The sequence below is a fragment of the Hyaena hyaena genome, unplaced genomic scaffold (genome assembly GCF_003009895.1).
Source record: "Hyaena hyaena isolate Hyena2069 unplaced genomic scaffold, ASM300989v1 scaffold_286, whole genome shotgun sequence".
NCBI classification, from domain to species: Eukaryota; Metazoa; Chordata; class Mammalia; order Carnivora; family Hyaenidae; genus Hyaena; species Hyaena hyaena.
The window spans coordinates 805283-831865 of record NW_024080918.1 but is presented as its reverse complement, the minus strand read 5'-3'; the positions used below and the strand labels follow the sequence as shown (position 1 = coordinate 831865).

Below are 26583 nucleotides of genomic sequence, written 5' to 3'. Positions count from 1 at the left end.
TTAAAGGTTAATGTAAGCCTGGTTCTGTTCTGGGAAGAGTGCTCTTTTAGAAATGAGTTCTTTCTTAATAGAGTTTTACCCGTAACAAACCTGAGGGAAACAGTATTTGCAAAAGAAGGAAATGATAAGAGAGGACACAGGAATTCTCAAGCAATTAGGAAATGCTCATTTCGAGGAGGGGGGAACGCTTTAAAAGAAAAGTACTTACAGGCTTTAACTCAGACAACAGTTTTGCCAGCCTTCACTGCATCTCCCTCCGCAACCACAGACTGGAGAGCAAGGAAGTCCAGAAACAGGAAACCAGAGAAAAGGTGTTGTCTTCACTTCTCCCTCGTGGATTACTTCCCAGTTCAAGCTCAGAGGGAAGAATCAGGAAACCAGGGCAAAAGCCCCTGTCTGTAGCTCCTCTCTTGGGAATTCCTTTTTCATTAAGGCTGTAACAGAAACAAAACAAAACTAAACCAAAATTTTGAAAATGCTAACAAACGCTTCTGCTTGAGGCTGCAGGTTGTGAACCTACTCGCTGTAGGGTATTTAAATGTTAATGTGTGTATGAATCACCTGGGGATCTTGTTAAAATGCAGGCTCTGACTCCTTTGAGGTGGTGTCTGTGACTGCACTCTTAGCAAACTCCCGGTCATGCTGATGATGTTGGTAGTAAGGTCCTAGTTGGGAAGATGAATTTAACCATGAGTATTCAATTAAGCAATCAACAGTAGTGTTAATTCTCTCTCTTTTTTTTAAAGAGTGGTGACAGAGGTATGATCTGGCAACATGAATCTTTAAAATTTCTTTTAACATTTATTTATTTTTGAGAGAGAGAGACAGAGATACAGCATGAGTGGGGGAGCGGTGGAGAGAAAGGGAGACACAGAATCTGAAGTAGGCTCCAAGCGCTGAGCTGTTAGCACAGAGTCCGATGCGGGGCTCAAACTCAGAGACCATGAGATCATGACCTGAGCCGAATTCGGAAGCTCAACCAACTGAGCCACCACTCAGGTGCCCCTCATAGTGTTAATTCTTAATGGCAGGGGTACTAAATGGTTATCCTGCTTAACTGCATTTTTAGGAACATCTATTATAATATTTAGAGTTTATATTTAATTGTCTAAATAAAAGAGAAGGTTTTTTTTTCTTGTTTTAGAAAATTCATAATCAAGAACCACTCTTTCAGCTTATCACACCTATTAAAAAACCAAGCTATTTGGACTCTCAGTCATTAGGGAAAAACCTTTGGTGGCATTCTAACTGTGAGAAAGTTCCAGAGGTCATGTGAGTGAGCTGGGTTTTCAAACCGAAACATATGCAGGGGCAATAAACATAACAGAAACTTATAGAAAGTATTTTTTGCTTTGGTTTTTTGTTTGTTTATAGTACTGCTTCTTTCAAGAACATACCTCAGTTTCATATTGTAAACAAGTGACTAAGTAATGGTGGAATAAGTTGGTCCAACTCACAGAAAATAGTTATAAGATCTAGAAAACGATATTTATACACAAACACACACACACAACCACTTGAAAGCTCAGGAGAGGACCAAAAGTAAGCAGAAACTGGAGGGGAGAAGGATGAGATGTGCAAATTCGCAGTGTTTTTTCTATAAGTATTGCTTAATCCACAGGAAGCTTAAGTGACAGAAACCTGTAGGCTCATACAGGTCTGTTGGTGACAGAATAACAAAGGGTCACGGGGAAATCATGGAAAGGAGGGAACCTCAGACAAGCCGAGACCCCAAATCCACATAAAAAAAATCTAATGAGATCCTAGGCTGCAGACTAAGACTCATTTTTAGGGGAAACCCCAGGGGAGTCCAGAAATAACTACCAGCATCTAAAAGCTGAAAAACTGAGCAGAGATTTCAGCTACTATTCTACACAGAGAGGACAGAACTTGGAGTTTGAGTCCAGCCAAGTTAACTGTGTTATAGAACAAACTTCACTTTTCAGAGAAACAAGAAAATCCAGGGCCTCTACAGCACATCATTTATAATGACCAGTTTCATTACATACGTAAAGTCACTAACTGTGAAGAAGCCAGAAAATGGGACTCTTGGGTTCTCCCTGACACCACCTCTGGCATCGAACAAGGGTTTTTATTCCCCAACACCAAATATGTGGTATCTTTTCCAACACCAACTCTCTCTCAGACACTATCTGGAGTTAGTGCAGACTCCCTAAGTTAAGGGACTTAGTCTCACCAGCCTGCCAGTCTCCAGTGCCTGGGGTGCTACACATACTTCTGACTGGCCAGCTAGAAATAAGTCAGTTTGATACTTCCCCAGAATGACTCATCTAACTCAGGGAAGCGCTTCACTTCAACTCAGGAGCAGCCAAATGGAAGAGTTGCATCGGACAAGTTATTGGGGGTGGGCGCTGGGGGGTGGGGGGAGAGGGACGTGCCAGCCTCCCAGCACTTTCTAGCATTTGCCAACTTGGGAGCTCCTATAGTAATTTTTAAGACAGGAGCCTGTCAAACCTAGTCCCTAGGCTATTAAAAGATGGTCCTAGAGGCACTTGGGTAGCTCAGTCGGTTAAGCCTCTGATTTTGGCTCAGATCATGATCTCGCAGTTTGGGAGTTTGAGTCCCCCATCAGGTTCTGCGCTGATGGCTCAGAGTCTGGAACCTGCTTCAGGTTTCGTCTCCATCTCTCTCTGCCCTTCCTCTGATCGCACTCTGTCTCTCTAGCTCTCAAAAATGAACAAACAGTGAAAAAAAAAAAAAAAAAGATATGAGCCTAGCACTCAGAATGTTCTTAAAGGGTCAGTGTTAGCAGGACAAGTCTTTGTTTTAGAGGTTGTCTTCTGTATTGCAGGTTTAGCTGTGGAATGAAACACATTAGTGCCTCCAGGGCATTGTGATTACTAAAACCACCACCACCACCACCACCACCACCACCACCACGGATGCACACACAGCACACTTCTAAATTCCAAAGCTCCCCTTGAGAATCTTACTTGTTTTCATATATATTTAATCACTATATTATTATAATATATATTTATATATCATTCATATAAAAGACATGATATATAAATATATATTATAATAATATAGTGATTAAATATAGGATTAAATTTAGGATTATATATTAATCAGGATTATAATATATATTTATATATCATTCATATAAAAGACATGATATATAAATATATATTATAATAATATAGTGATTAAATTTAGGATTATATATTAATCAGGATTATAATATATATTTATATATCATTCATATAAAAGACATATCATGTATATCATATATAATATATATTATAATCCTGATTAATATATAATCCTAAATATATGTATAAAATACTGATATATTTGTATAATAATTAGTACATATACTCATTTGGGACTGAATATGGCTAAGAAAATGGCATTTTCTGTCAGTTTGGGTTTTTCAGGAAGCAAATGAGACTGAGTTTAAAATAGAGGTTTATTGAGGGTCCCATTGTGTAAAAACAAAATTTTTTAAAGTCTGGGATTGGTGGGGCACCTGGGTGGCTTACTCGGTTAAGTGTCCAACATCAGGTGGGATCATGATCTAGAGGTTTGTGGGCTCGAGCCCCACATCGGGCTCTGTGCTGACCGCTCACAGCCTGGAGCCTTCTCTGGATTCTGTGTCATCTTCTCTCTCTGTCCCTCCCCTGATCATGCTCTCTCTCTCTCAAAAATAAATAAACTTAAAAAAAGAATAAGAAATAAAGTTAGCAGGGCTGGGCAAGGAGAGCTTTAGCAAAGTCATAGCCCCCCTCAGCAGGAGGCTTCAGAGGGAACCCACCTGTTGGAGGGGTCCTGGGGGATGCAGCGCTGGGCAGGCAGGTGTCCCTGCAGCTGAAGTTCAGACATTGGCCCCGCGAAAGCACAGTCTTGGATGGGAAGCCCCAGCTGATCTCGAAGGTGCTCCAGGCCATCAGCTAACAGCATCCTCCCACTGAAAGAAGTTCTGAGTAGCACGCAGCCAGGAGGTTTTTTTCTCTTAAGTCATTTATTTCACATAGGAGTAATCACTAGTTACCAAGTATAATTGAGGATATTTTGTTTCTTCCCATACGAATGAAGTAGGAGGAGCTGCCGAAAGACATATTGTTGAACACTATAATCCAACATCTTGTGTTGTTGTGTTTTCCCTAACAAAATAGTGTTGAAATAGCCCTGCAGCAAAATGAAATCATGAACACATTTATCGATGACTGGAAGTGCCTGGCAGAAGAAGAAGGCACCTTTGGGGACAAGACTGATATCCACTTGAAAGAGTACCAGTCCTTCACCGACCTTCATAACCTAACAGAGAAAATGGTCACTTGTGTCTCATGGCATCCGACTATCTACGGTGAGACTGCAGTTCCCTTTGGTGAGGGCGAGGAAAGTCGGTTGCTTTTGTATGTGAAATTACACACAAGCTCAGCTACTCAGTTTCAGTCAGACAACTTCCAATTGCTGAGTGCACCTGCCAGCTTCTTTCTCGGCACCCCTGCAGTCCTGTGCTCTCCCAGGACTGCACTGTGGCCTCTACAAGGACAGAACCAAAGCCCAAGCCAGGAGAGTGACTGGCTCAGGTCACCCAGCTGGTGAAATGCTGAATCCGGAGTTGCCTCAGCCTCCTGGGACTCCCGAAGCTAGCTCCATCCCGCCTGACACTCTTCCTCTCTGATTACTGGGCAAGAGACGAAACACACCTCCTTTTCTTTTTTCTTTTAATGTTTATTTATTTTTGAGAGAGTGCAAACAAGGGAGGGATGGGGGGGGGCGAAGTTCTGAGGCCTGCTCTGCACTGACAGCAGCCAGCGATATGGGGCTTGAACTCATGAACCCCGAGATCATGACCTGGGCTACAAAGTAGGCTGCTAAACCGACTGAGCCCCGCAGGCACCCCAAACACACCTCCTTTAAATCACTCAGCAACCAAGGGGGGGGGGGGACCATGTGCAAATGCCACTAAACAGAGAAAAATGTCCTTTCCCATTTTTTTTCCTCCTCCCCTCCCCCACATGGACCCTTTTCTCACAAAAATATTTTTTTCTTACTAAATCTTCAAAGTTTACTGTTTATGTTATAGTAAAGGTACATCTCCATTTGGACTGACCACCTTTCAAGTGCTAAATAAACAACACGTGGCTACTGGCTACCATATTCCACAGTAGAGCTCAAAGAGACTCTTGGTCTCTTATTGAATATATTTGTTTCAACAAAATGGAGATGAATGGTGACTATGTAGAGCAATGAAGCACAACGCCAAGTACAGTTGCTGCAGGTTTTAACTTCTAATTGTGTTTCAATCAGGGCTAATAGCTGTGTCAGTGGCTGTAAGACTCTCCTTTGAAGACAGAGTCCACTTTTCCGGTAAATTACTGCTGCAACCATCTCTGATTCTTTTCTGGAGTTTCTCCGACCCCATACACCCTCAGGTAATTGAGGGGAGTTGCCCACGTGGTCTAATATCAAATATTATGTTCACATTCCTCTTTAGCAGTTTTAATTGCAAAATACTTTATGACCACTTACTATGGCAAGCCCTTGTAAAGTTAGGCTTTCTTCATTTCAGAATTTGTCATCAATTTGAGCAAAACTAAAGTTTACAGTCAGTTTATTGAACGAATCAGTATGTTATTTTCAAAAAAGATCTTAAGAGGAATGTTAAACCATTTTTCAAAAGCAAACTCCTTTATGGGCTTTCTTTAAATACTATTCTTTCAAATGCAAATAAACTTTAATTTCACATGAATTTCCTCAGTTCCGAGGATCACCAGTAGGTGATGGTAATGAGCACAGACACCTGTGTGGGAAACAACAGGGGCGCAGGGCCAGGGGTGGGGACCATGGCCCCAGAAAGTGTACAACCCACCTGCGGGGACAGCGACACTTCAGCTCTCTCGTTGCCAGGTGGTCCTATTTGTCAAAGGGATCCAGATCAGAAATTTTGAGTGAAATCTCCCAATTTTTAAATAGTTCAACAAAAACCAAACCAAACACACAAATCAACTCAGAGAAGGCTGAGGACTGGGTTTGTCCCACGAGGTTCTATTTCCATCATCTGCTGAAAAACAGTTTTATTTAGGGTGCTTTATAGTGTTAGATTAAGTTTTTAAAACTGTACTTAAATATAATATTTTGTTTCTATAAAGTATTATATAACTAAGGCTCTCCCTAATAAAACCTAGCCTTCCTCTCTTCCTTCTTCCCTAATTCATCTGAATTCAGGCAGTCTTACTATAATAGATTGAAGTACTTTAATTATTATAGACTTAGAGGTCAAAATGACAGGTCTCTAGTTCTTTCTAGTCAGCCTACTTACAACAAAAATGGTGCCATTCTCTCACTGGGGTTTTCTAACATTTTCTAGTGGCGTAGAATTACTCACCAGTCCACAAAGCGGAAATGTGGCTGTACTTTCAGGCAAAAATGAGGAGGAAAGAAGGAGATTTTCCTCTGTTTTAAAGACTAGCTAAAAACAAACAAACAAACAAGCAAGCAAAGAGGGGTGCGTGGGTGGCTCAGTGGGTTGAGTGCCTGACTTCAGCTGAGGTCATGATCTCAGTTTGTGGGTTCAAGCTCCATGTGGGCTCTGTGCTGACAGCTTGGAGCCTGGAGCCTGCTTCAGATTCTGTGTCTCCCTCTCTCTCTGCCCCTCCCCTGCTCATGCTCTGTCTCTCTCTCAAGAATAAACAAACATTAAAAAAATTTAAAAACCAAGCAAATAATTTCTTAAAGAAATAATGCAAATGATTTCTTTTGTCTTTGTTCTATTAAAACTATAGGAAGATTTTTTTAAAATTTATTTTTAAAGTAGAGGTTTCTCTAGAATCCACAGAGTACCATATAAACAAAGATGATTAACTCCAATTCCAGTCTGAAACCTTTAGCTCAGTGATGGCAAACCAATGGCCTCAGGGCCCTCTATTTCTGATGGTTATGTTTAAAGAAGCACAGTAACCATGCAAGTGTTTTGCTTGGTGGTACCATATTAGTGCAGGTACCAAAGAGATTTAATATACCTATCCCTTACAGGGCTTCCTTCTTACCCTCCAGGCACTTGAGTTTGTTTTTTTCTGTATTGTTTTAAAATTTGAACTGTTATCAGTGGCAACACCTTTATTTTTTCTCATTCCACAAATTTTCTTTTTGAGTCCTCACTCTGTGCCAGGCTAGCTAGACAGCAGGGAACAAAACACACAAATATCTTGTCCTCACAGAGCTTACCTTCACACTTCTCAGAAACACTAAGCTTAGTCTTTTTGTCTCTAAAAAATCCTAACATCTCCCAGCAATGACCCATGGAGGGTGGAGGAAGGGGAGACCTGGTCCCCTTGGGAATGTACTTCTCTCATACACGTAGCCAACGTGCACAATAAAACTGAGCAAAAGCATCTTCCCATCCCGAGTTAGGATTCTGGGAATAGACTCTAGGTCCACATTTCTTATAGAGAGCTATAAAATTCAACTTTTGATTGTCTCAGTATTATTTTCTCACTATGATCATAATAGGTGTTCTCACTCTCTCTTGACTTTGGGGGGTTTGCTTTAGTTAATGCTGGAGAGCCCAGATGACATCTTTTGCTTCAAGTTCTGTCCGAGTGACCCTAATATCATTGCTGGAGGCTGCATAAATGGGCAGGTATTTATGGATTTTTTTCAGCTATTTATTAATTTAGACAATATTCTGTAATATGTTTTGATAGGTAGGGTTTTTTTTTTTTTTAACATATGGATTCAATGTAGCAGAAGTATGCCAATTGTGTGCCAAGAACTGGGGTATATAGAAATGTCAGACATGGTATCAGGGCTCGCAGGGTCCAAGATAATCTACTGACAACTGCAACAAAACCAAGTCAAATCTGTTTGTGTTGTTGGAATAGAGCTGCACATTGTACAAGATTCCACAGAAGACCAAAAACGCAAGCATTAATACCTCTTGGTCAAGAGTCCTCTTCTAACATTTCCCTGGGGACAGCAGTCAGGGACTGGTCCAGAATTTGAAAAGAAACGCACTGGAAAAGCATATATATATTACTGAATTGAAATATGTACAGGGGCGCCTGGGTGGCTCATTCGGTTAAGCATCCGACTTTAGCTCAGGGCATGATCTCACAGTTTGTGGGTTCGAGCCCCACATCAGGCTCTGTGCTGATGGCTCAGAGCCTGTTTCAGATTCTGTGTCTCCCTCTCTCTCCACCCCTTCCCCACGCATTCTCTGTCTCTCAAAACTGAATAAATGCTAAAAATTAAAAAAAAAAAAGAAATATGTACAATTTGATCCCATATTTGCTTTTTCTTCTTTTCCTTTTTTTAAAAAATATTTTTATTTATTTTTGAGAGAGAGGAGTGGGGAGAGGAGCAGAGAGAGGGGGGTACTGAGGATCTGGAGCAGGCTCTATGCCGACAGCAGAGAGCCTGATGCAGGGCTCAAATTCACAAACCATAAGATCGTGACCTGTGCTAAAGTTCTACACTTAATTGACTGAGCCACCCAGGAGCCTCTTTTAACTTATCTAAGTTATATGAAATTTAAATCATGTCTTCCAGTTGCCTGTTTCTCTAATAAAGCAAAACAAAAATCTTAATGCTGTTTTATGATCAGAATTTAAATTCACTGTGACTCCATGAGTTTAACCATTAAGGGTATATGGTCTTCTGTTGTGCGGCTAGGAAAACTTGTTTGGGATTGAAAATTTAATCCATGACCATTTATCCAGAACCAAAACAACCGGAAAACAAAATTTCCCCCTCAGTTTTGTTCAACAATAACTGGTGGTCGGAATGATGACCCAGAGCCCATCCTCCAAGCTATATAAATCCTGAAATGCTTTTAGTTACTCATTATGAAGGTGATACAACTCTGTTTAAGAATATTTTAGAAAAGGGGCACCTGGCTGGCTCAGTCAGAAGAGCACTGGACTCCTGATCTCAGGATTGTGAAGTTGAGCCCATTGTTGGTTACAGAGATTATAGAGATTACTTAAAGAAATAAATAAACACTTTAAGAAAAACAAAGTATTTTAGAAAAGCAAATGATGACAATAAAACCACTCGCAATTCTGTAATCCTGACATTTTAACATTTTAGTGTGTTGAAATGACCTTTAACCATTGAAAATTAATCTAATTTAGCATTGCACATTCCAGTTTATTCTCTTTTTCCAAAAATGACCAACCGTGTAATTTTGGAGTTGGCTAGAATATTCAGTTAAGTAGAAACCATCATTTTCCCCCTTTTTGGACAATTGAGTATTTGTGCTTCTGGAGAACAGGCAAAACATCTATCTCTCCCCACAATCACAGCACATTCCCAAAGGCAGAGGAAGAATCTTCCCTAAGCAGAGGAGACTGCATACTGTTTATCTTGGAGTCTAAAAAAAAACTACTAGTCTTTATTAACACAAGCATAAGCACCAAAATCAAAGTGCTGAAAATACTTTTATAGAGGAGAAAACATTCTTTTTCCTATTAGCTTTAGAAGTTGCTGACTTAACTAAGGATTGAGGCTAAATTTGACTATCCTTCAGTCATTGATTTACTGGGGTGCATGCCAATATTAATAGGCTTTTAAAAATCTTTAAAAGCCAATTAGCTATTTCCTGAAAATATGTTGTAATAACATTTATTTCTGTTTTAGATTGTCCTGTGGGATATTACTGCACATGCAGATCGCATAGAAAACATCAAGACAGGTGGTAGCAGAAGTAAAAAAGTCACGCTCAAGGTTAGCTTTTTATAACGTTTCCCTCGAAAGTTTTTCCAGTTCAGGAGTTCATCAAAAAATACACCACAGAACTGCCATGTTAAAGAAAGCCTCAACCCAGAGTGGGGGTGGGTGGAGGTATTATTTCCCACGCCTTCAGGTCTGTTTGTGGACATGTTCTGAATCACCTTTACATTGGCCCTTGATTAAGAAGTCAGTAAAACAAGTCGCATGGTCTGTCTGAGGATGCTAGGATATTTTTGTTGTCAAATAAAATAAAGGGACCAAGTGACTTGTCTAAAGTGATGTCGTGGGGCGCCTGGGTGGCTTAGTCAGTTAAGCGTCCGACTTTCGCTTAGGTCATGATCTCGCAGTTCATGGGTTCGAGCCCCGCGTCGGGCTCTGTGCTGACTGCCAGCTCAGAGCCTGGAGCCTGTTTCAGTCTGTGACTCCCTCTCTCTCTGACCCTCCCCTCCTCATGCTGTGTCTCTCTCTCTCTCCTAGAAATAAATAAAAAACATTAAAAAATAAATAAATAAATAAAGTTATGTTGTGGAAAGAGCATGGGCCAGAAGGGCCATGTATCTAGGCTCCAGATCATAGTCCTTTGAGTTTGGACAGGCCCTCTCACCTCAGCGAGAATCGATTGTCTCAAGTGTAAACGAAGGTGTTGCAATCCTTCCTGAAAATAATATCCTGTGATTTTGTGAAGCTGTGGATGCTTCCAAGAAGGTCAAGGAAAGGCTCCTCGGCTCCCGACACAGTTCATACCCACCATATTGCACAGCTCTACCGTAGCTCTTCAGCCTGAACAGGCCTCTCCCCAAGACAGAGAGGGACGTGGCCTTCTGTGCGTGCATGAAACACTCTTTCAGAAATGGAAGCTCATTGATTCCGTAGGGGATGGGTCAGTAATTCTTGTTAAGTTTGAAATCTTAGACTAAACTGAAGGGAAAGTACGTAATCTTATTACCTCAATATATGATATGCAGAAGCACTAATTTATGTTTTTCTCTGAACTAGTATTCTCCAAGTTATTAACTGTAGCTGGAATAACTAGTAACGTATGAATTCACTCATTAACTCTGTGAAAGTAGCATGTAACATTCTCTTGACATTTTTCCAGCCTATGTTTCTCCTTGAACCAGACAGTAATAAAGAAGTGATGTATATCAGACACTGCGCAGTCTCCTCGATAGAAAATGGCCATAAGAAAGTAATTACAGATATACACTGGCTGCCTGACACATTTGAGGTGAGTCTTGATGGTTTCATAGTTTTCTCCTGCTGGACTGTACATTCTCGGAAGATTTTATTCAAAGTTGATGTTTCAAGTCAACGATTCGTTTACATTTAAATCATGAAACAACCAGGAAGCAGGCGTCAACCGGTTGTGTCAGTGTTGCCCGGCCAATATCTGACTTGGAGCTCAGAATAAGGCCAATATTACAAAGTCAATGGTTTATAAACCACTGAACAATGTAGATGGTGTCGACATTGATATAATACAACAGTGAAGAAGATAAGAGTTTGATATGTAAAAATAGAGTGCAAATATTTTACACCCTTAGTCTTTGTGGGTTTAAAAGTTATGATTTCAGGGGCACCTGGGTGACTCAGTCAGTTGGGAAGCATCCGACTTTGGCTCAGGTCATGATCTCACCATTCATGATTTGAGCCTTAAGTCAGGCTCTTGTGCTGACAGCTCAGAGCCTGGAGCCTGCTTCAGATTGTGTGTCTCCCTCTCTCTGCCCCTCCCCCGCTCAAGCTCTGTCTCTCTCTCTCTCTCTCTCTCTCTCTTTCTCTCTCTCTCAAATATAAATAAACACTAAAAAATTATTTTAATTTAAAAAGGTTAATGATTTCAGTTAGTTGGAGCAGATAACTCTGAAGTGATGTGACACATAATAATGTGTTATTTTGCCAAGGCAACTTTGAACCCGTGGGTGAGAACTGGTCATGCAGTGAGTGAGTCCAGCTCTCCGCCCAGCACTAGCAATGCAGTTTGGCTTCTTAGTTCTGTACCAGACTCACCAAGTCTCGTGTTGGTGAATTTGGATACTGGTGAGCTCCCCGAATTTCTCCCTCGAAGGCCCTAATGGTCTCCTCTGTACTTTCAGAAACTCAAAGCATATTATGAAAAAGTAAAGTTAGGAAAGATAATTAGCCTTTCAATGTATTCAAATGGATTATGCAAAGCAACAATACTTTTGAAAGTTATAATGGACCAAAACAAATAGCCCAGATAATTTCTATTACCTATAGAAGTTTAACATATGATAATGGAAGAAACTCTCTGACTTCATTTCAGTTCACCATATACACAAATTAATTCAGAGGATTATAACGTTAAATAAAAATAAAAATCACAGGAAAAATGTAATAAATCAAAATAGAATATTATATTTCCACATCAAGGACAGTTTTCTAAGCTAATTAATGTTGAAAGACATTCAAAACATACACATGTAAATTTCTAAATTAAAAAATAAAGAGCAGACAACAAAATGGACAATATTGGTCTCAAATATGGTAAAGACAAAATTTCCAATAAATAAAATATATACTGTATACTATACAATACAACTATATATAATATACTGTATACTCACTATATACAATTAGTATGATTTCATGATAAACATGAAAATCATTCAGGCTTTTTAATATCAAAAAAATTACTTATAAAACAACAATAATATACTATGTTGGACCTGTTTAATTTTTCAATAAAAATTTAGTAAATAATAATACCCTGTGTTAGAAAGGATTCAATGGTGACACCAGTAAACTCTAGCAATGCTGCTTCCAACATAAAAGTTTTGGAATACAATTAGTCGATGTGATTCTTAAATGATCCAAAATTTCAACTTTTTGAACAGTAATTCAAATCGTGGGAGTTCATATTAAGATATAATCCAACTTGGGGCCGCCTGGGTGCCTCGGTGGGTTAAGTGTCCGACTTTGGCTCGGGTCGTGATCTCATGGTTGGTGGGCTCGAGCCCCACGTTGGACTCTGTGCTGACAGCTAGCTCAGAGCCCAGAGCCTGCCTCACATTCTGTGTCTCCCTCTCTCTCTGCCTCTGCCCCACTCATGCCCTGTCCCTTTCTCTCTCCCTCAAAAAGAAATAAATATTAAAAATATTTTTTACAAAATGAAATAATCTAACTCGTGCCTCAAGAGACAAAATTACATGCACATCTTAACAAACTGTCAAAATGTAACGTGAAAAGAGACTGGAAAAGAATATAGGTTAGAATTATATTGGATTCTGAAACCTACTTTCCAAATCTCTGTACTATTATGCTATGTTGTGTCCGTTTTTTAAATCATTAAAACATAAAAGCCCAGGGCAAGCGGCTTCTCTGCACTTCATACTGCAGGGAAGTCTCCCTAGAGGGCGAGGCGCACAGACTCTGGGTTGCTTATCAGATCTGAATAGAAGTTGGCAGCAGTTAGGAACCTGAGAGGGTTCCGGCTGTGGTGGCCTCAGCCAAGTTTCCAGAGTCCTAATTCCTGTGCTGCCTGCAGGCAGTAGCAGTACAGCACCTATCTCCCTCCTTCCACTCTCACTGTTTGCTGCCAGAGTCCCTGCCTTTGTTTTACTAGTTTGCTCATCAGTCCTACCAGAAGAGTAGGGAACGGGGAAAGTCAGGTTTCCCTATGGATTCAAGAGTCACACTTTCATAGATTGCCACAAAACCTTTCATCTCGTTTCAAAGCTAGCTGCTTGGAATTTGGGACCTTCTAGGACCCTGAGGAGCCACTAACTGTGCTAGGTGGCTGTTGGTATCCAATGTAACACTAAGCATCTTCTCCACTGACCTTAGCTGCTTAACAATCTCATAAAAACTCCTATGTTTTATTCCACCATCAATAGTAAAAGACGAAAGAGCCTACGTTTCTAATTATTTCTAATTATAATGGGTCATGAAATTATGACACACCATCTATATATTATAAGACTATTAAAATGATTTATGAGTACATTGGTAAATGTTCAAATGATATCAACTGAAAAATCTAAGGATAGAAATTTTTATGCATGCTGATTAAAACTATGTTAAAATGTTATGTGAAAAAAGACTGGAAAAATATGGCAGAATTAAATTTTATTTTAAAGCCTATTCTCCAAGTTTCTGTGATAGTGTTATCTTCCCTTAATAAAAATTAAAACCAGAAAATATTTAAAGAGCAAAAAGCTATGAGAAAAGTCATTACTGTTCTAGGTACACAGAACTTACTTCTTGTGTTTTTAAAAAACAGATTAACAGAATGGGTTCTGTCTTTGAGAATCGAAATGGAATATGCTGCCAACTTGTCACATGTTCGGCTGATTGGTAGGTCATTGTTAGTGTTCTTGGGTCAATTCGATGTGGGGGTAGGGGATGGGGAAGGTTTCCCCACAGTTCTAACAAGCAATGCTCAGGACACCAGCTGGGTGTTTTATAACTCAACTCAATTCTGACACTATCTGAAAGGATTCACAGGTTAAGGTCCAGTCCTACCAGACTGCTCTCCCAGCCCCCCGCCCCCACCACCCCTCTCCCCTGCCACCTCAGAGGCCAGTCAGGAGCCCAGGTTGTTGCCTGTACTTCTGACTGACTTGCTGCAGATTGGAAGTTCCCAAGATTCCCTCCTCAGGTTGGATTAATTTGCTAGAGCAGGTCACAGAACTCAGAGAAACATTTTACCTACCAGGTTACTGGCATGTAAAAGGATGTAACTCAGGAATAGCCAGATGGAAGAGATGCTTAGGGCATGGTCTAGGGAAAGAGCTCAGAGCTACCATCCCCTCTCCTGGTACTCACCTGTCCCCAATCTCCAGGTGTTCACCAACCAGGAAGCTCTCTGGAGCCTGTCTTCTTGGGGTTTTACAGAGGCTTCATTACACAGGTACAATTGATAGAAAAATTGGCCATTGGTGACTGAACTCCAGCACCTCTCCCCTCCCTGGAAGTCAGGGGGTAGAACTGAAAATTCCAGCTCTCAAATTGCAAGGTTGGCTCCATGGGTAACCAGCCTCCATGCTTAGGTGTTTTCCAAAGGTCACTTTATTAACATAACAAAACTTACCTTTACCACACTCACACATCTAGGAAATTCCAAGGGTTTTAGAAGCTCTCTGGGGAGAGAGGGGGGATTGCCTGGGTGGCTCAGTGTGTTGAGTTTCCCACTTTGGCTCAGGACATGACCTCACTGTGAGTTCAAGCCCTGCATCGGGCTCTCTGCTGACAGCTCAGGGGCCTGTTTCACATTCTGTGTTTCCCTCTCTCTCAGCTCCTCCCCCATTCATGCTCTGTCTCTCTCTCTTTCTCTCTCTAACATAAATAAAACATTTTTTAAAAAATGAGAAGCTCTCTGCTAGAATCCTGGAGGAAGATCAAATTTATATATCTTACAATTCATAATCTCACAGTCTTATTTTAAACATTACCTAAAATGTTTTCATACAATATATCTTTTTTCTTAGATGCTTCTAAAACCATTATTTTCTTCTGTTCCTTAAATAATCTTTATTGTAGCAATTAAACCTGATATAACAACAGGACAGAATAGATTGTTGCTGGTCGAAAAAATATTTTTCACTCAACCGACTGAGCCACCCAGGCATCCCAAAAGCTTTACATTTTTATTGCATGTTTATAAACTTTTTTAAATAAACAATTTGATAACTATGTTGAAGAATGTTCATTTAAGTAAAATCACACCTCCCAATTTCTGGAACTAAAAATTCACAGTGAAGTAGGAAATAGAAAGAGTAATATTATTTATCTAGCATCCAAATACTGGCAAAACTTGTCCATTCCAAATAGCTTTAACCCTAATAGAAATAATGACACTTTAAGCCATAGAAGCTGACAGCTATGGAGTGGAAGGTGAAGGTATGTGTGACATGAACAGCAGCCATGGGCAAAGGGTGAGGGAGACATGATTAATCCTGTGGACACATATCAGGTAAGGTTCTGTGACTGCAAGCAACAGAAATTGACTATGGCTAACTGTAGGGGATAAAATCAACTTATTGGAAGTTTACACCAATACTAATAAGTTAACTATTTTTATATTCACAACTACCCCCAAAAATACTTATGGATACAGAAAATGAGGCTCTGAAGGCAAACACATTAGCTACCAATAAATCACTATTCATATAGTAAGGGGTGTGTGTGTGTGTGTGCGTGTGTGTGTGTGTGTGTGTGCGTGTGTGTGTACGTGTGTGTGTGTATGTATGTATATAATACAACTACATCCTATACAATAGGTAGTAAGTAATGGCATTGCTGAGTCAAAAAAAGAGCTGACACAGGCTTCAGAACAGCCCCATGGATTTGGTAGCAGGAATGAATGCCTAGTTCCTTCCATCTGAACTAATCAGTTCTAACCTGACTTTTGTTCCATCAAATTCACCCCTTTGGCCAGGCAGGTAACATTAGGGCACCTTGAGTGACAACTCCAACTGGGCTGCATGCAACGGGGAAGGGCAGTTCCCCAAACAATGATTAGAATGTTCTTGCTAAAAAGAAAAAGGGCATGAGGGTGGGGGATTATAGCCAAATAGGGCCACCGATAGAGTCATATGGAATATTTACACAATTAAAATTGTTATGATTTCATGGAGAAGTGCTTACAGTATGATGTTGATTATAAACAACAAAATGCAAAGCTATACTGTTCTTCACCAGCCTTGGAAAATATTTAGAAACGCTGAACAGACTTAAAATATTACATGTTTTATATTTAAGACAGATTCTGGGGCGCCTGGGTGGCCCAGTCCATTAAGCGTCTGACTTCAGCTCAGGTCATGATCTCACGGCTGGTGGGTTGAGTCCCACGTCGGGCTCTGTGCTGACAGCCAGCTCAGAGCCTGGAGCCTGTTTGGGATTCTGTGTCTCCCTCTCTCTCTGACCCTCCCCTGCTCATGCTGTCTCTCTCTCTCTCAAAAATAAATAAAACATTTAAAAAAAATTAAGATACAGATTCTTGACTGTTGGTTATAATGATGGCCCTTGAATTTGGAAATATTCTAGAATGCTCTGGAAATAATTCCTTCAAAAGTTGTTTTAAAAAAAGTTTATGCATTTAGAAAAGTGAACTTTTAGTTATTGGAAAACTTACCAGTTCTAATCTTTATACTTCAGCCATGCCAAGGTCTTTCATATAGAAAAAGATACAATAAGATTCCAGGGTGCCTGGGTGGCTCAGTCGGTTAAGCATCTGACTCTTGATTTCAGCTCAGGTCATGACCTTAGGATTTGTGAGATCAAGCCCTGAGTTGGGCTCTCTGCTGACAGTATACAGCCTGTTTGGAACTCTCTCTCCCTCTCTGTCCCTTCCCCACTCACACACTCTCTCTCAAAATAAATAAACTTAAAAAATAAAAATAAAGTTCCATTAATAAAAAATATATGGCTAAACAATGGGATATTGGAGTGTAGAAATTTATAAAGAATTTTCACATACATTATCTCATTTGATTTTTATAGTCAACCTGTGAGGAAGGGGGGGGGAATAATGTTTATTGGATGCTTACTATGTACAAAGCATATTAATCCACCATTGCCTATGTATGTATTTTTGCTGTAAATATGCATATATTTATATTATATATTGTATTTACATTATATAATATATATCAAATCTCTTGTATATGACACCAAAAACACAAGCAATAAAAGAAAAAAGATAAACTGAAATTCACCAAAATTTTTGTGCTTCAAAAGGCACTATCAACAAGTTAAAAAGATGCTCACAGAATAGAAGAAAATATTTGCAAATCATATATCTTATTAGAAATTTCTCTCCAGAATATGAAAAATTCTTACAACTCAACAATAAATATTCAAATAACCCAGTGTATTGAGCAGATTATCTACAGACATTTCTCCCCCAAAATACACAAATGGCCACTAAGCACATGAAAAGGTGTTCAATATTAGCTATGAGGGAAATGCAAATCCGAACCACAATGAGACCTAAAATACCCAAAGCAATAATCTTAACGAAGAACACAGTTGGAGGACTCACACTTTCTGATCTCTGAGCTTTCTGCAAAGTTACAACTGTAGAGACGGATGTACTGACACTGGCATAAAGATAGAAATTATAGAGTACAGAAATAAACCCATATGCTTATGGACAATTGATTTTTAACAGGGCACTGAGACAATTTAATGGTAAAAGGCTAATCTTTTTCAACAATGGTGTGGGGACATGTGGATATCTGCAAGCAAAAGAAAGAAGTTGGAACCTTACCTCACATCTTATACAAAAATTAACTGAAAATGGAATAAAGACCTAAATGTAAGATGCAAAACTATGCAACTTTTAGAAGAAAATCTTAACAAACATAAGCATAAATGTTCATGACCTTGGATTAGAGAGTGATTTCCAGCATATTATACCCAAAGAACATGCATATGTGAATCTAAATCAATTTTAAATTTTTTTCAATGTTTATTTATTTGTAGGGGTTCAGAGAGAGAGGGAGACAGAGAATCCAAAGCCAGCACTGTGCTGTCAGTGCAAAGCCCAACATGGGGCTGGAACCCACAAACTGTAAAATCATGAAGTTGGATGCTCAACTGACTGAGGCACCCAGAAGCCCCAAATCTAAATCAATTTTGATTAGACACCACTTCCCCCACCAGGATGGCCATAATAAAAAAGACAAAAAATAGGAAGTGCTGGCAAGGATGTAGAGAAATTCAAATCCTCACACATTGCTGATGTGAATGTAAAATGGATGCAATTGCTTTGGAAAACAATCTAGCAGTTCCTCAAAAGATCAAACACAGTTACCATATAACCCGGCAATTACCCTCCTCAGTGTATACCAAGAGGAATGAAATCATGCATCCACACAAAACTTATACACAAATGTTCAGGGGAGCATTATTCATAATAGTCCATCAACTGATGACTGGATAAATACACTGTGGTATGTTCCATACACTGGAATATTATCTGGCAATCCAAAGAAATGATTTGCTGTTAGGTATTACACACATGGATGAACTTCAAAAATGTGCTAAATGAAAGAAGCCAGTCACAAAAAGCCATATATTGTATGATTCCACTTATATGAAGTGTCCAGAACAGACCAGTCTATGCAGACAAGAGGTAGATGAGTAGTTGTCTAGGGCTGGTGGGAGGGGTTGGGGACAATAAGGAATGACTGTCAGTCTGTACAAGATTTCTTTGGGGGGTGATAAAAATCTTCTAAAATTGACTATAGTGATGATTGCACAGCTCTGCGAAAAGTTAAGAACCATTGATTTGTGTACTTTAAACAGGTGAATTATGTGATATATGAGTTATATTTCAATAAAGTTGCTTTGTTTAAAAAAAGATGGTGTCAAGTCTCCAAACTCAATTCTCATATACGATAATATGAGTGTTAATACTAGCAAAGTCATCAAATAACCTTATAAACCGTATAATTTTTTATACGATACAAAACAGTGCCGTTCATAAAAATCTTACTTTCAGAGATACTAAAATACAGCCATAACTACGTTGTTATGTGTAACAGCAGGAAGTATGGTAGTTCTAAGGCTATAGCTCTTATTTATATCAAATAACATGTGAATTTTTTTAAAGCACAATATGTTTTTGGGATATCAGACCACAGAAAGCTTTAGAGAAACCAGTAGAGAAAAAGAAAGAAGAAAGTATTGAAATTCCTTTTGATGTACCATCTACTTTTCTGCATCTAGATCTCTCCTGGAAACCTCTCACTAAGGTGAGTAACATGCAATTTAGTCCGTTCTATAAGCTTACTTATACTTCATAATGTATATGCATTTACATGCATACATACACACACTCTAAAAGTGGAGCAGCTTAAATTAACATAAGACTTTATAATTTATGTATTTATTTAACCAACAAATTCTTTCATTGAGGATTATTATGATGCCTGCCTAGGTCAAGCCAAAAGTCACAATTTTTGTGAACTCAAGATTGATATTTGTTTTTATATGAGCAAGCTGCAACTTACCAATGGTTTTTATAATAATTATTCATTTGCATGAGCAATTGTCTGTAAATTGGTAGGCTCTCTGGTTAGCCAGAAAAGCTAATTTAACCCCTAATATAGGCAAAATTCTGCATATTTCACATCTAGTAAAAAAAACAGTATTTTAATATCTATGACCGAACAAAATGGAAAGTAATTGGAAGAGAAATTGCTTGTACTTTTACTGAAAGAGCTTGAAGAAAAGCAATTTTAACTTGAGAAAGATATGGCTGTGGATGGAATATGTGTGGAAAGTATGAAAGGGCTTCTGATATTGATGACTCTCCTTTTTTAGAATGTCTAGCTCTAATTCCAAACTTAATACTTTTTTCCTTTGTTGTACAAGTATCATTATTACATTACATTATTATATATTTGCTCCAAATAGAAGAGAGGGCACAGAGGGGTGAGAATATTCCTGAAACAGCTGGGATTAGAAATTAGAAAGTAGAGAGGATTAGGAATTTTCTGCGGTAGGAGTTACTAAGCTGTAAATAGTTTAAAAACAACTGAGCAAACATAAACTCACCTGAGAGTAATTGGAAGCATGTGGACAAGCATCCTGAAGAAGAAACGTGGGACAGACACTCTGAGGGAAAAACATCCCGTTCTGGTGCAGACCCAGGGCCACTTCTGGAGCTCAGGGGCACGTGACTCCCTAGGAGGACTCAGCAGCACCAGGCAGATGACAAGACCCCACACAACTTTCTGGAGGTTCCTTTAAATGAAAGATTTAGGCAACAGGAGAATAAGCCATTATCTTATATTAAAACCAAAAAGGATGTATTATGAAACAGAATACACAATATTTTCAGAAATTACTTATGTGAGCCTGGGATCTGGAAATGAGCTCCTGGAGAAGTGCCCTTGGGTCATAGGGTTTTAGAAACCATGGTTTAAGCACCGTCCCAAGGGGAAAAGCAACTAGAAGTCTGAGAGAGAATGGAAAAGGAACAAGGGGAGGGAGGTGGGAAGCTGCCGTCGGGGGAGGGAGGGAAAAGCAAGAATAAATCACCCATAGGATATATAGAAATCATCTTTCTTGTATGTTCTCCCAAAAGATAAGGCTGTCTAAAGGTGAAACGAGTTTAGACCACTGCCCAACCAAGGTCAGCCTGAGTGAGGACAATCTCCTTTACAAAGCACAAGGTAACTGTCTTTCCTTATTAAAAAGGCAAGTTGGCACGCCTGAGTGGCTGGGTGGACTGTTGAGTGACTGACTCTTGGTTTAGGTTCAGGTCATGATTTTAGGGGTTGGGCTCTGGGCTGACAGTGTGGAGCCCGCTAGGGTCCTCTTCACCTCCCTCTCTCTGCCCCTCCCCCAGTCATTCTCTCTCTCCCTCCCTCTCTAAAAATAAATAAAAAACATTTTTAAAAGGCATGTAAAAGTTTGAGTATTAATGGTTCCTTATGTCTACAGTGAGTTAGATAGCTGCTAAGATAGTCTGATTTGTAAAAGGAGTACAGAAAATCAAACCCTCCAATATGGAACTTTATAAAGGCTATTATAACTATAGCCAACCCCACTAAAATTGCCTAACCACACACAAAGATTTGAAAGATTTCAGTTCAGTTTAGTTTCATAAACATTTATTGAGTACATTTATATATGTTTAAAAACTCATTAAAAAACTTTACAAAGCTGTCTTAATAAGTATGTGTGTGCTCAAAGAATAATGGCATAGAATGGAATATATCTTGAGTCTAGCAAAATAAATTATGAAATGTAAGAAATTACCAATCCTAATCAGAATAAAAAATTAATATTTGTAAAGCACCACAATAAAACAGAATAGAGAAATAACAATTGACTTTTTAATCTACCTCAACTCAACCCATACACCTTTGTGGAAATAATTGAAGTGTATGCATATAAATGTCAAAGCTATTAAAATAAAGGTATGCATGAATATTGCAGGTTGAGAGCAATGCATAATGAAATGTACAAGAATCGCTAGGAACTGAAGGACTTTCCAAATATTTGCCTTATCAAATGAATTTCCATTTACAAATTGTTGAATGTTCAGTTAAATGATAGATATCTCAGACAAACATATTATACATTTAATACCCAGCTTGGGCCAAACTCACTTTGAAACTGTGTGTTTTCATGGATACAACTCATACTTTAAAAAAAAAAAAAAAAAGGAATCACTATATTTTTATGGACATTTTCTAAGCAGTATTAAAACATTGCAGGTTTTTTTTTTTTTTTTTTTTTAATGTATTTGGGCCTGCTTCATTCCAGAGGGAATCGAAGGCGGGTTCTCTTCTCTACTTCTTTGTATTCAGCTGTTGGCTACAATTTATTGAATTTGAGCCAGGAGTCAGGTATTGTGCTAATTAATATTACACATGGTTTCATTCATTGACAGTTATTTATAAAACTCTCATTTTATGCCAGGCCCCAGGAGTGCAACAGTGAGTAAAACAGATACCAATGATCATGACAATCCTGCAAGCCGGGGGTTTCATTACCATTTTATAATTAAGGAAACCAAAACTGAGAGAGGTTAATGTAACTTATAAGAATAACTCATTAAGTACCTTACTTTTACTTTTTAAATTAATGAAAAAAGATGATCACGAGGATGTTACTGCTTTTATCCAATTGTAAGGATATCACTGCATCTTCTGACACGTTTTGACATATTAAAAACCCATGGAACCATCATTATAATCGAGATAATGAATATATCCATCACTTCCTGAAGGTGACCCATATAAAGATGCCCTTTGTAACCCCACCCTCCAGCACCTCTCCCACCTCCACACCCCAGACCACCACTGATCTGCTTTCTATCACATTTACCTAATGACTAAAGATGTTGAATATATTTGCATGTATTGTTTTCTACTTATCTATGTATCTTCTTTGGTTAAGTGTCCATATCTTTGATCTATTTTTTAGTTGTGCTGTTTATTTTCTTATCATGGAGTTTTCAGAGCTCTTAATATAGTCTCCATACTAGTCGTTTATCAGATACATGATTTGCAAATATTTTCTCCCAGTCTGTGAAATATTAAGTGTTATTCCCTTAACACAGTCTTGAGAAAAGCAGAAGTTTTCAATTTTGAGGAAGCCCAGTTTATCAGTTTGTTCTTTCATGGGTCATGATTTTGGTTTTGAATTTAACCCAAGTTTGGGTTACTTTTTTCCTAGGAGTTGTATAGTTTTATAACTAAGTTTATGATCCTTATTGAGATAATTTTTTTCTCTGCACAAATTATGGGTCAGAGGTCATTGGTGTGTGGTGTTCCAGTGCCATTTGTTGAAGACACTGTTCTTCTCCACTGGATGGCTTTTGCACCTTTGTCAAAAATCACCTGTCCAAATATGTGTGAGTCCATTTCTGAACTCTCTATTTTGTCCTATTGATCTATATGTCTTATCTTTATACCAAGACCACACTGTCTTGATTACTGTAGCTTTGTAATTAGTCTTGAAGTTAGTGCTTTCAAATTTTTTTCTCTTTTTCAAAATAGTTTTTGACCATTCTAGGTTTTTTGCTTTCCCATGTGGATATTGTATCTTTTGTCTTGGATAAGCCTGCTCTGACTTTGATTGGAATTGTGTAAAAACTTTAAATCAGTATTATGAGAATTTAGTGTCTGCCATACAGTCTTTTACCTCATAAGTACAGTATATCTCTCTATTTAGGTCATTAATTTCTCAGTGACATTTTATAGTTTTCATGTACAGGTTTTTCACTTCTTGTGATAGATTTGTCTCTAAGTCTTTCACATTTTTTGGTGCTCTAGTAAATAGTACTTTCAAATTTTTAATTTTTGATTGATCATTACCAGTGTATAAAAATATAATTGATTTTTGAGTATTGATTTTGTATCCTGCACTCTTCCTAAAATCACATTAGTTATCATGGCTTATGTAGATTTTTTTAGGTTCTCTAAATAGATGATAAGATCATTTGGATTTTTGCTATGTAGATGATAATGTTATCTGTAAATAAGGACAGTTTTACTTCTTCTTTTCTGATTTGTATGATTTTTTTCCTTACCTGGTTACACTGGAACACTCTAGGAGAGAGTGTTCTTGTTTTATTCCAGATCTCAGGGAGAAAGCACTTAGACTTTCACAGTTAAGTATGATGTCCACTGTAGGGTTTTCATAGAAGCCTTTGTCAGTTTAAAGAAGTTCCCTTTTATACACAAATTAATGTTGGATTTTGTCAAAAGATTTTTCTGCATTTTTGCAGGTGATCATTTTTTTTCTTTTTAAGCTTATTAATATGGCGAATTACTTTGATGAATATCTGAATGTTAAACTAGCCCTGCATTCCTGGGATAAACTCCAGTTGGCTGTGATTTAGTAATTGTAATCCCTTCATTCTCTAAAGAACAATTTTTACACTGTTATCTCTTTATATCTGTTTATTGAAAACATTGATCAAACTCTTGCAAAGTGCCAGGCTCTGAGGATATAGCTGGGAAAAGCTAATTCCCTGCTCCCATGGAGCTTACATTCTGCTGATATAGACAAATAACTGCATCCACCTAAGGGAGGGCCTATTTAAAATGAATCCTGAAACATGCCCCAAATGTCACCAAACAGGAATACTCCCCATCATATGAATGTTCTCTTTACAGATGAAGTCATTCAGTGGATATTTCTTCTTTCTTTCTTTCTTTCTTTCTTTCTTTCTTTCTTTCTTTCTTTCTTTCTTTCTTTCTTTCTTTCTTTCTTTCTTTCTTTCTTTCTTTCTTTTTTGTGTATATTTCTTAGAGAATGGTGTATTTGGCTAAATCAGTTCACAAAGGGAAGGAACATACATACGTTTTTCGATTCTCAGCTGAGACTTTAATTGGCTGTATCCCTTTACGTGTGTTCAGAAGTCCATGTTGGCAGGGATTATCATCACAAGTCCTGGAGAAAATTAAATTTCACTTGGTAATCTAATGGATCTCGCTAACACACGCCTCTTATCACTAAAGGCGGTTACCGTGGTTGTAGTCAGCCTCTTGTGTAGATGGCCGGTTCTCAGAACTGTATTTGAGATCTCATTATGTTATTTTGAATCTCCTTAGGACACACTGCCAGCTATCCACCTGCTCTGGCTAGACTTGAACCTACTGACTAGAATACACTTGGTCATATGCTTCTTGACCATATTCTGTGTATTGAGTCTCTATTGGTTGTCCTTCCCCTCCCCTCCAGCAAGAATCACAAGTTCAGCTATTCCACTGGCACACTCTTGGGAGCACTCTCAGGCTCACAGTCTGGTACTCTGTTGCCACCTAGCGGCTGTAGGCTACGTGGCTTTTGCCTGCCATGTTCGATCCTTAACAGTCTGTCCCTTCTAAGTAGTCACGTTAAGATGTTCTTTTTGTTTATTCTGTTGCAGAAGACTTTGCTCTAAACCTTTTTGGAATTCCTACTCTGTAATTGCCTTCAGAGCCTCCGTTATATTCTCCTAAGCACTATGGCATAGTGGTTAAGGATGTGGATTCTGGAGTTTGGGTTTGAATTCCAAAGCCACAATTTATTATTTGACCAGGTCAAATTACTATACCTCTCTGTGCTTTACTTTAAAGCACACAAACAAACAAAAAAAAGCTTATTTGAAAAGTGAGTTGTGAAGATAAGGGAAGCAAATAATGAAGGTAACAACTTCATGGAGTATTGAGAAGATAAGCTCTCATGTATTAGTGAGTTAATACATATACAGCTCTAAGAACAGCTCTTTGTTACCCCACAATAAATGTAAGCCACCATATGTGAGACCTTGGGCAAGCTACTTAATCTCTCTGAGCCTCACTTTGTCATCCTTGAAGGAGAATTAATGCTTAACTACCTTAAGAGTTATTGTGAGGATTGAATAAAAGGTGCGTGTAGAGCACACAGTTCAGTACCTGGCATGTATCAGGTAGTAAGCATTCAGTGTTAGCTGCTACTATTATGCTGGGCCCTGGTGATGGAAATCCACAGATGGAAAATCCATGAGGAAGAAGTTGATTTTAATAAATATGCAAGTTATTCCAGTCAAGTCTGAGGAAACACAGTTCATGATAACATTTTTCTCTGGCTTCATTCACTTTAACTCTCCATCATTAAACACTATCGACTTAGCCCCTTTTCTCAGAGCTCCTGCCTTGGTTTTTGTGGTTTTCCTAACATTTCTTCAGTTTCTCTCCTCTGCCCTCTTTTCTGCTGCCCTCTCAGCATGGATATGCCTCAAACTCAAATTTCAGGTGTATGCTTTCCTCGTTCCTCACTCCACTCAGTAACTGGGTCTACTCTTACACTGCTGAAAATCCTCCACATTGCCTCTTGCTATCTCTTGGGCTTGAACCCAACCTAATCCCTCAATGTCCGTGTGTCCAGAACACAACTTGAGTCATCCCTGTCTCTCTCCTCAGTTCCCTACATCCAGTCTCTCACTAAGCGAATTAGGTCTTTCCTTATAGCACATATCACATTTGCCTCTTCCTTTGTGTTACCAGTAGTGACCTCTGGATGAGGCTCTTGGCTCTCCTTGTTAGACCAGAGAGCTCCAGACTTCTCCATCTTGAACCCCCTCAAGAAAAATTTTTGAGCATTTATTGCCAATGACCATGTATTTATTTACTAATTATATATATGCTCTACTCTACTAGTATATTAATATACATTATTGAAATGAGAGTGAAGAATTTGAAATAAATATTTTAATGATTTTAATTTTCTATATTAAACAGATGCAAAATGCCTTTTTCCTCGTGCTAAATGGATTATGAATAATATCTTTTAGTAGGAACAATGTGATTAGCTGTACCTAGTTATTTCTTGAACTGTTGATTGACACTTTGTAGTACAACTATTTACAAGTCTGGTTTTATGTTTGGCTTACCGTGCTACTTGTTTATGATGTCTTATCTTTTGGGAAGG

General features: G+C 38.6%; 1 protein-coding gene across 1 annotated transcript in view; it reads left to right on the top strand.

Annotated features, from left to right (window-relative positions):
- Positions 1–26583, top strand: part of DNAI3 (dynein axonemal intermediate chain 3) — a 71670-nt gene that overhangs the window by 28084 nt on the left and 17003 nt on the right. Inside the window, exons 9-16 of the mRNA XM_039246898.1 lie at positions 4140–4330; positions 5281–5405; positions 7523–7612; positions 9610–9696; positions 10802–10930; positions 13943–14016; positions 19280–19421; positions 20759–20846. Of these exons, the coding sequence (XP_039102829.1) occupies positions 4140–4330; positions 5281–5405; positions 7523–7612; positions 9610–9696; positions 10802–10930; positions 13943–14016; positions 19280–19421; positions 20759–20846 (926 nt within the window). The remainder of the gene's footprint in view (positions 1–4139; positions 4331–5280; positions 5406–7522; positions 7613–9609; positions 9697–10801; positions 10931–13942; positions 14017–19279; positions 19422–20758; positions 20847–26583) is intronic.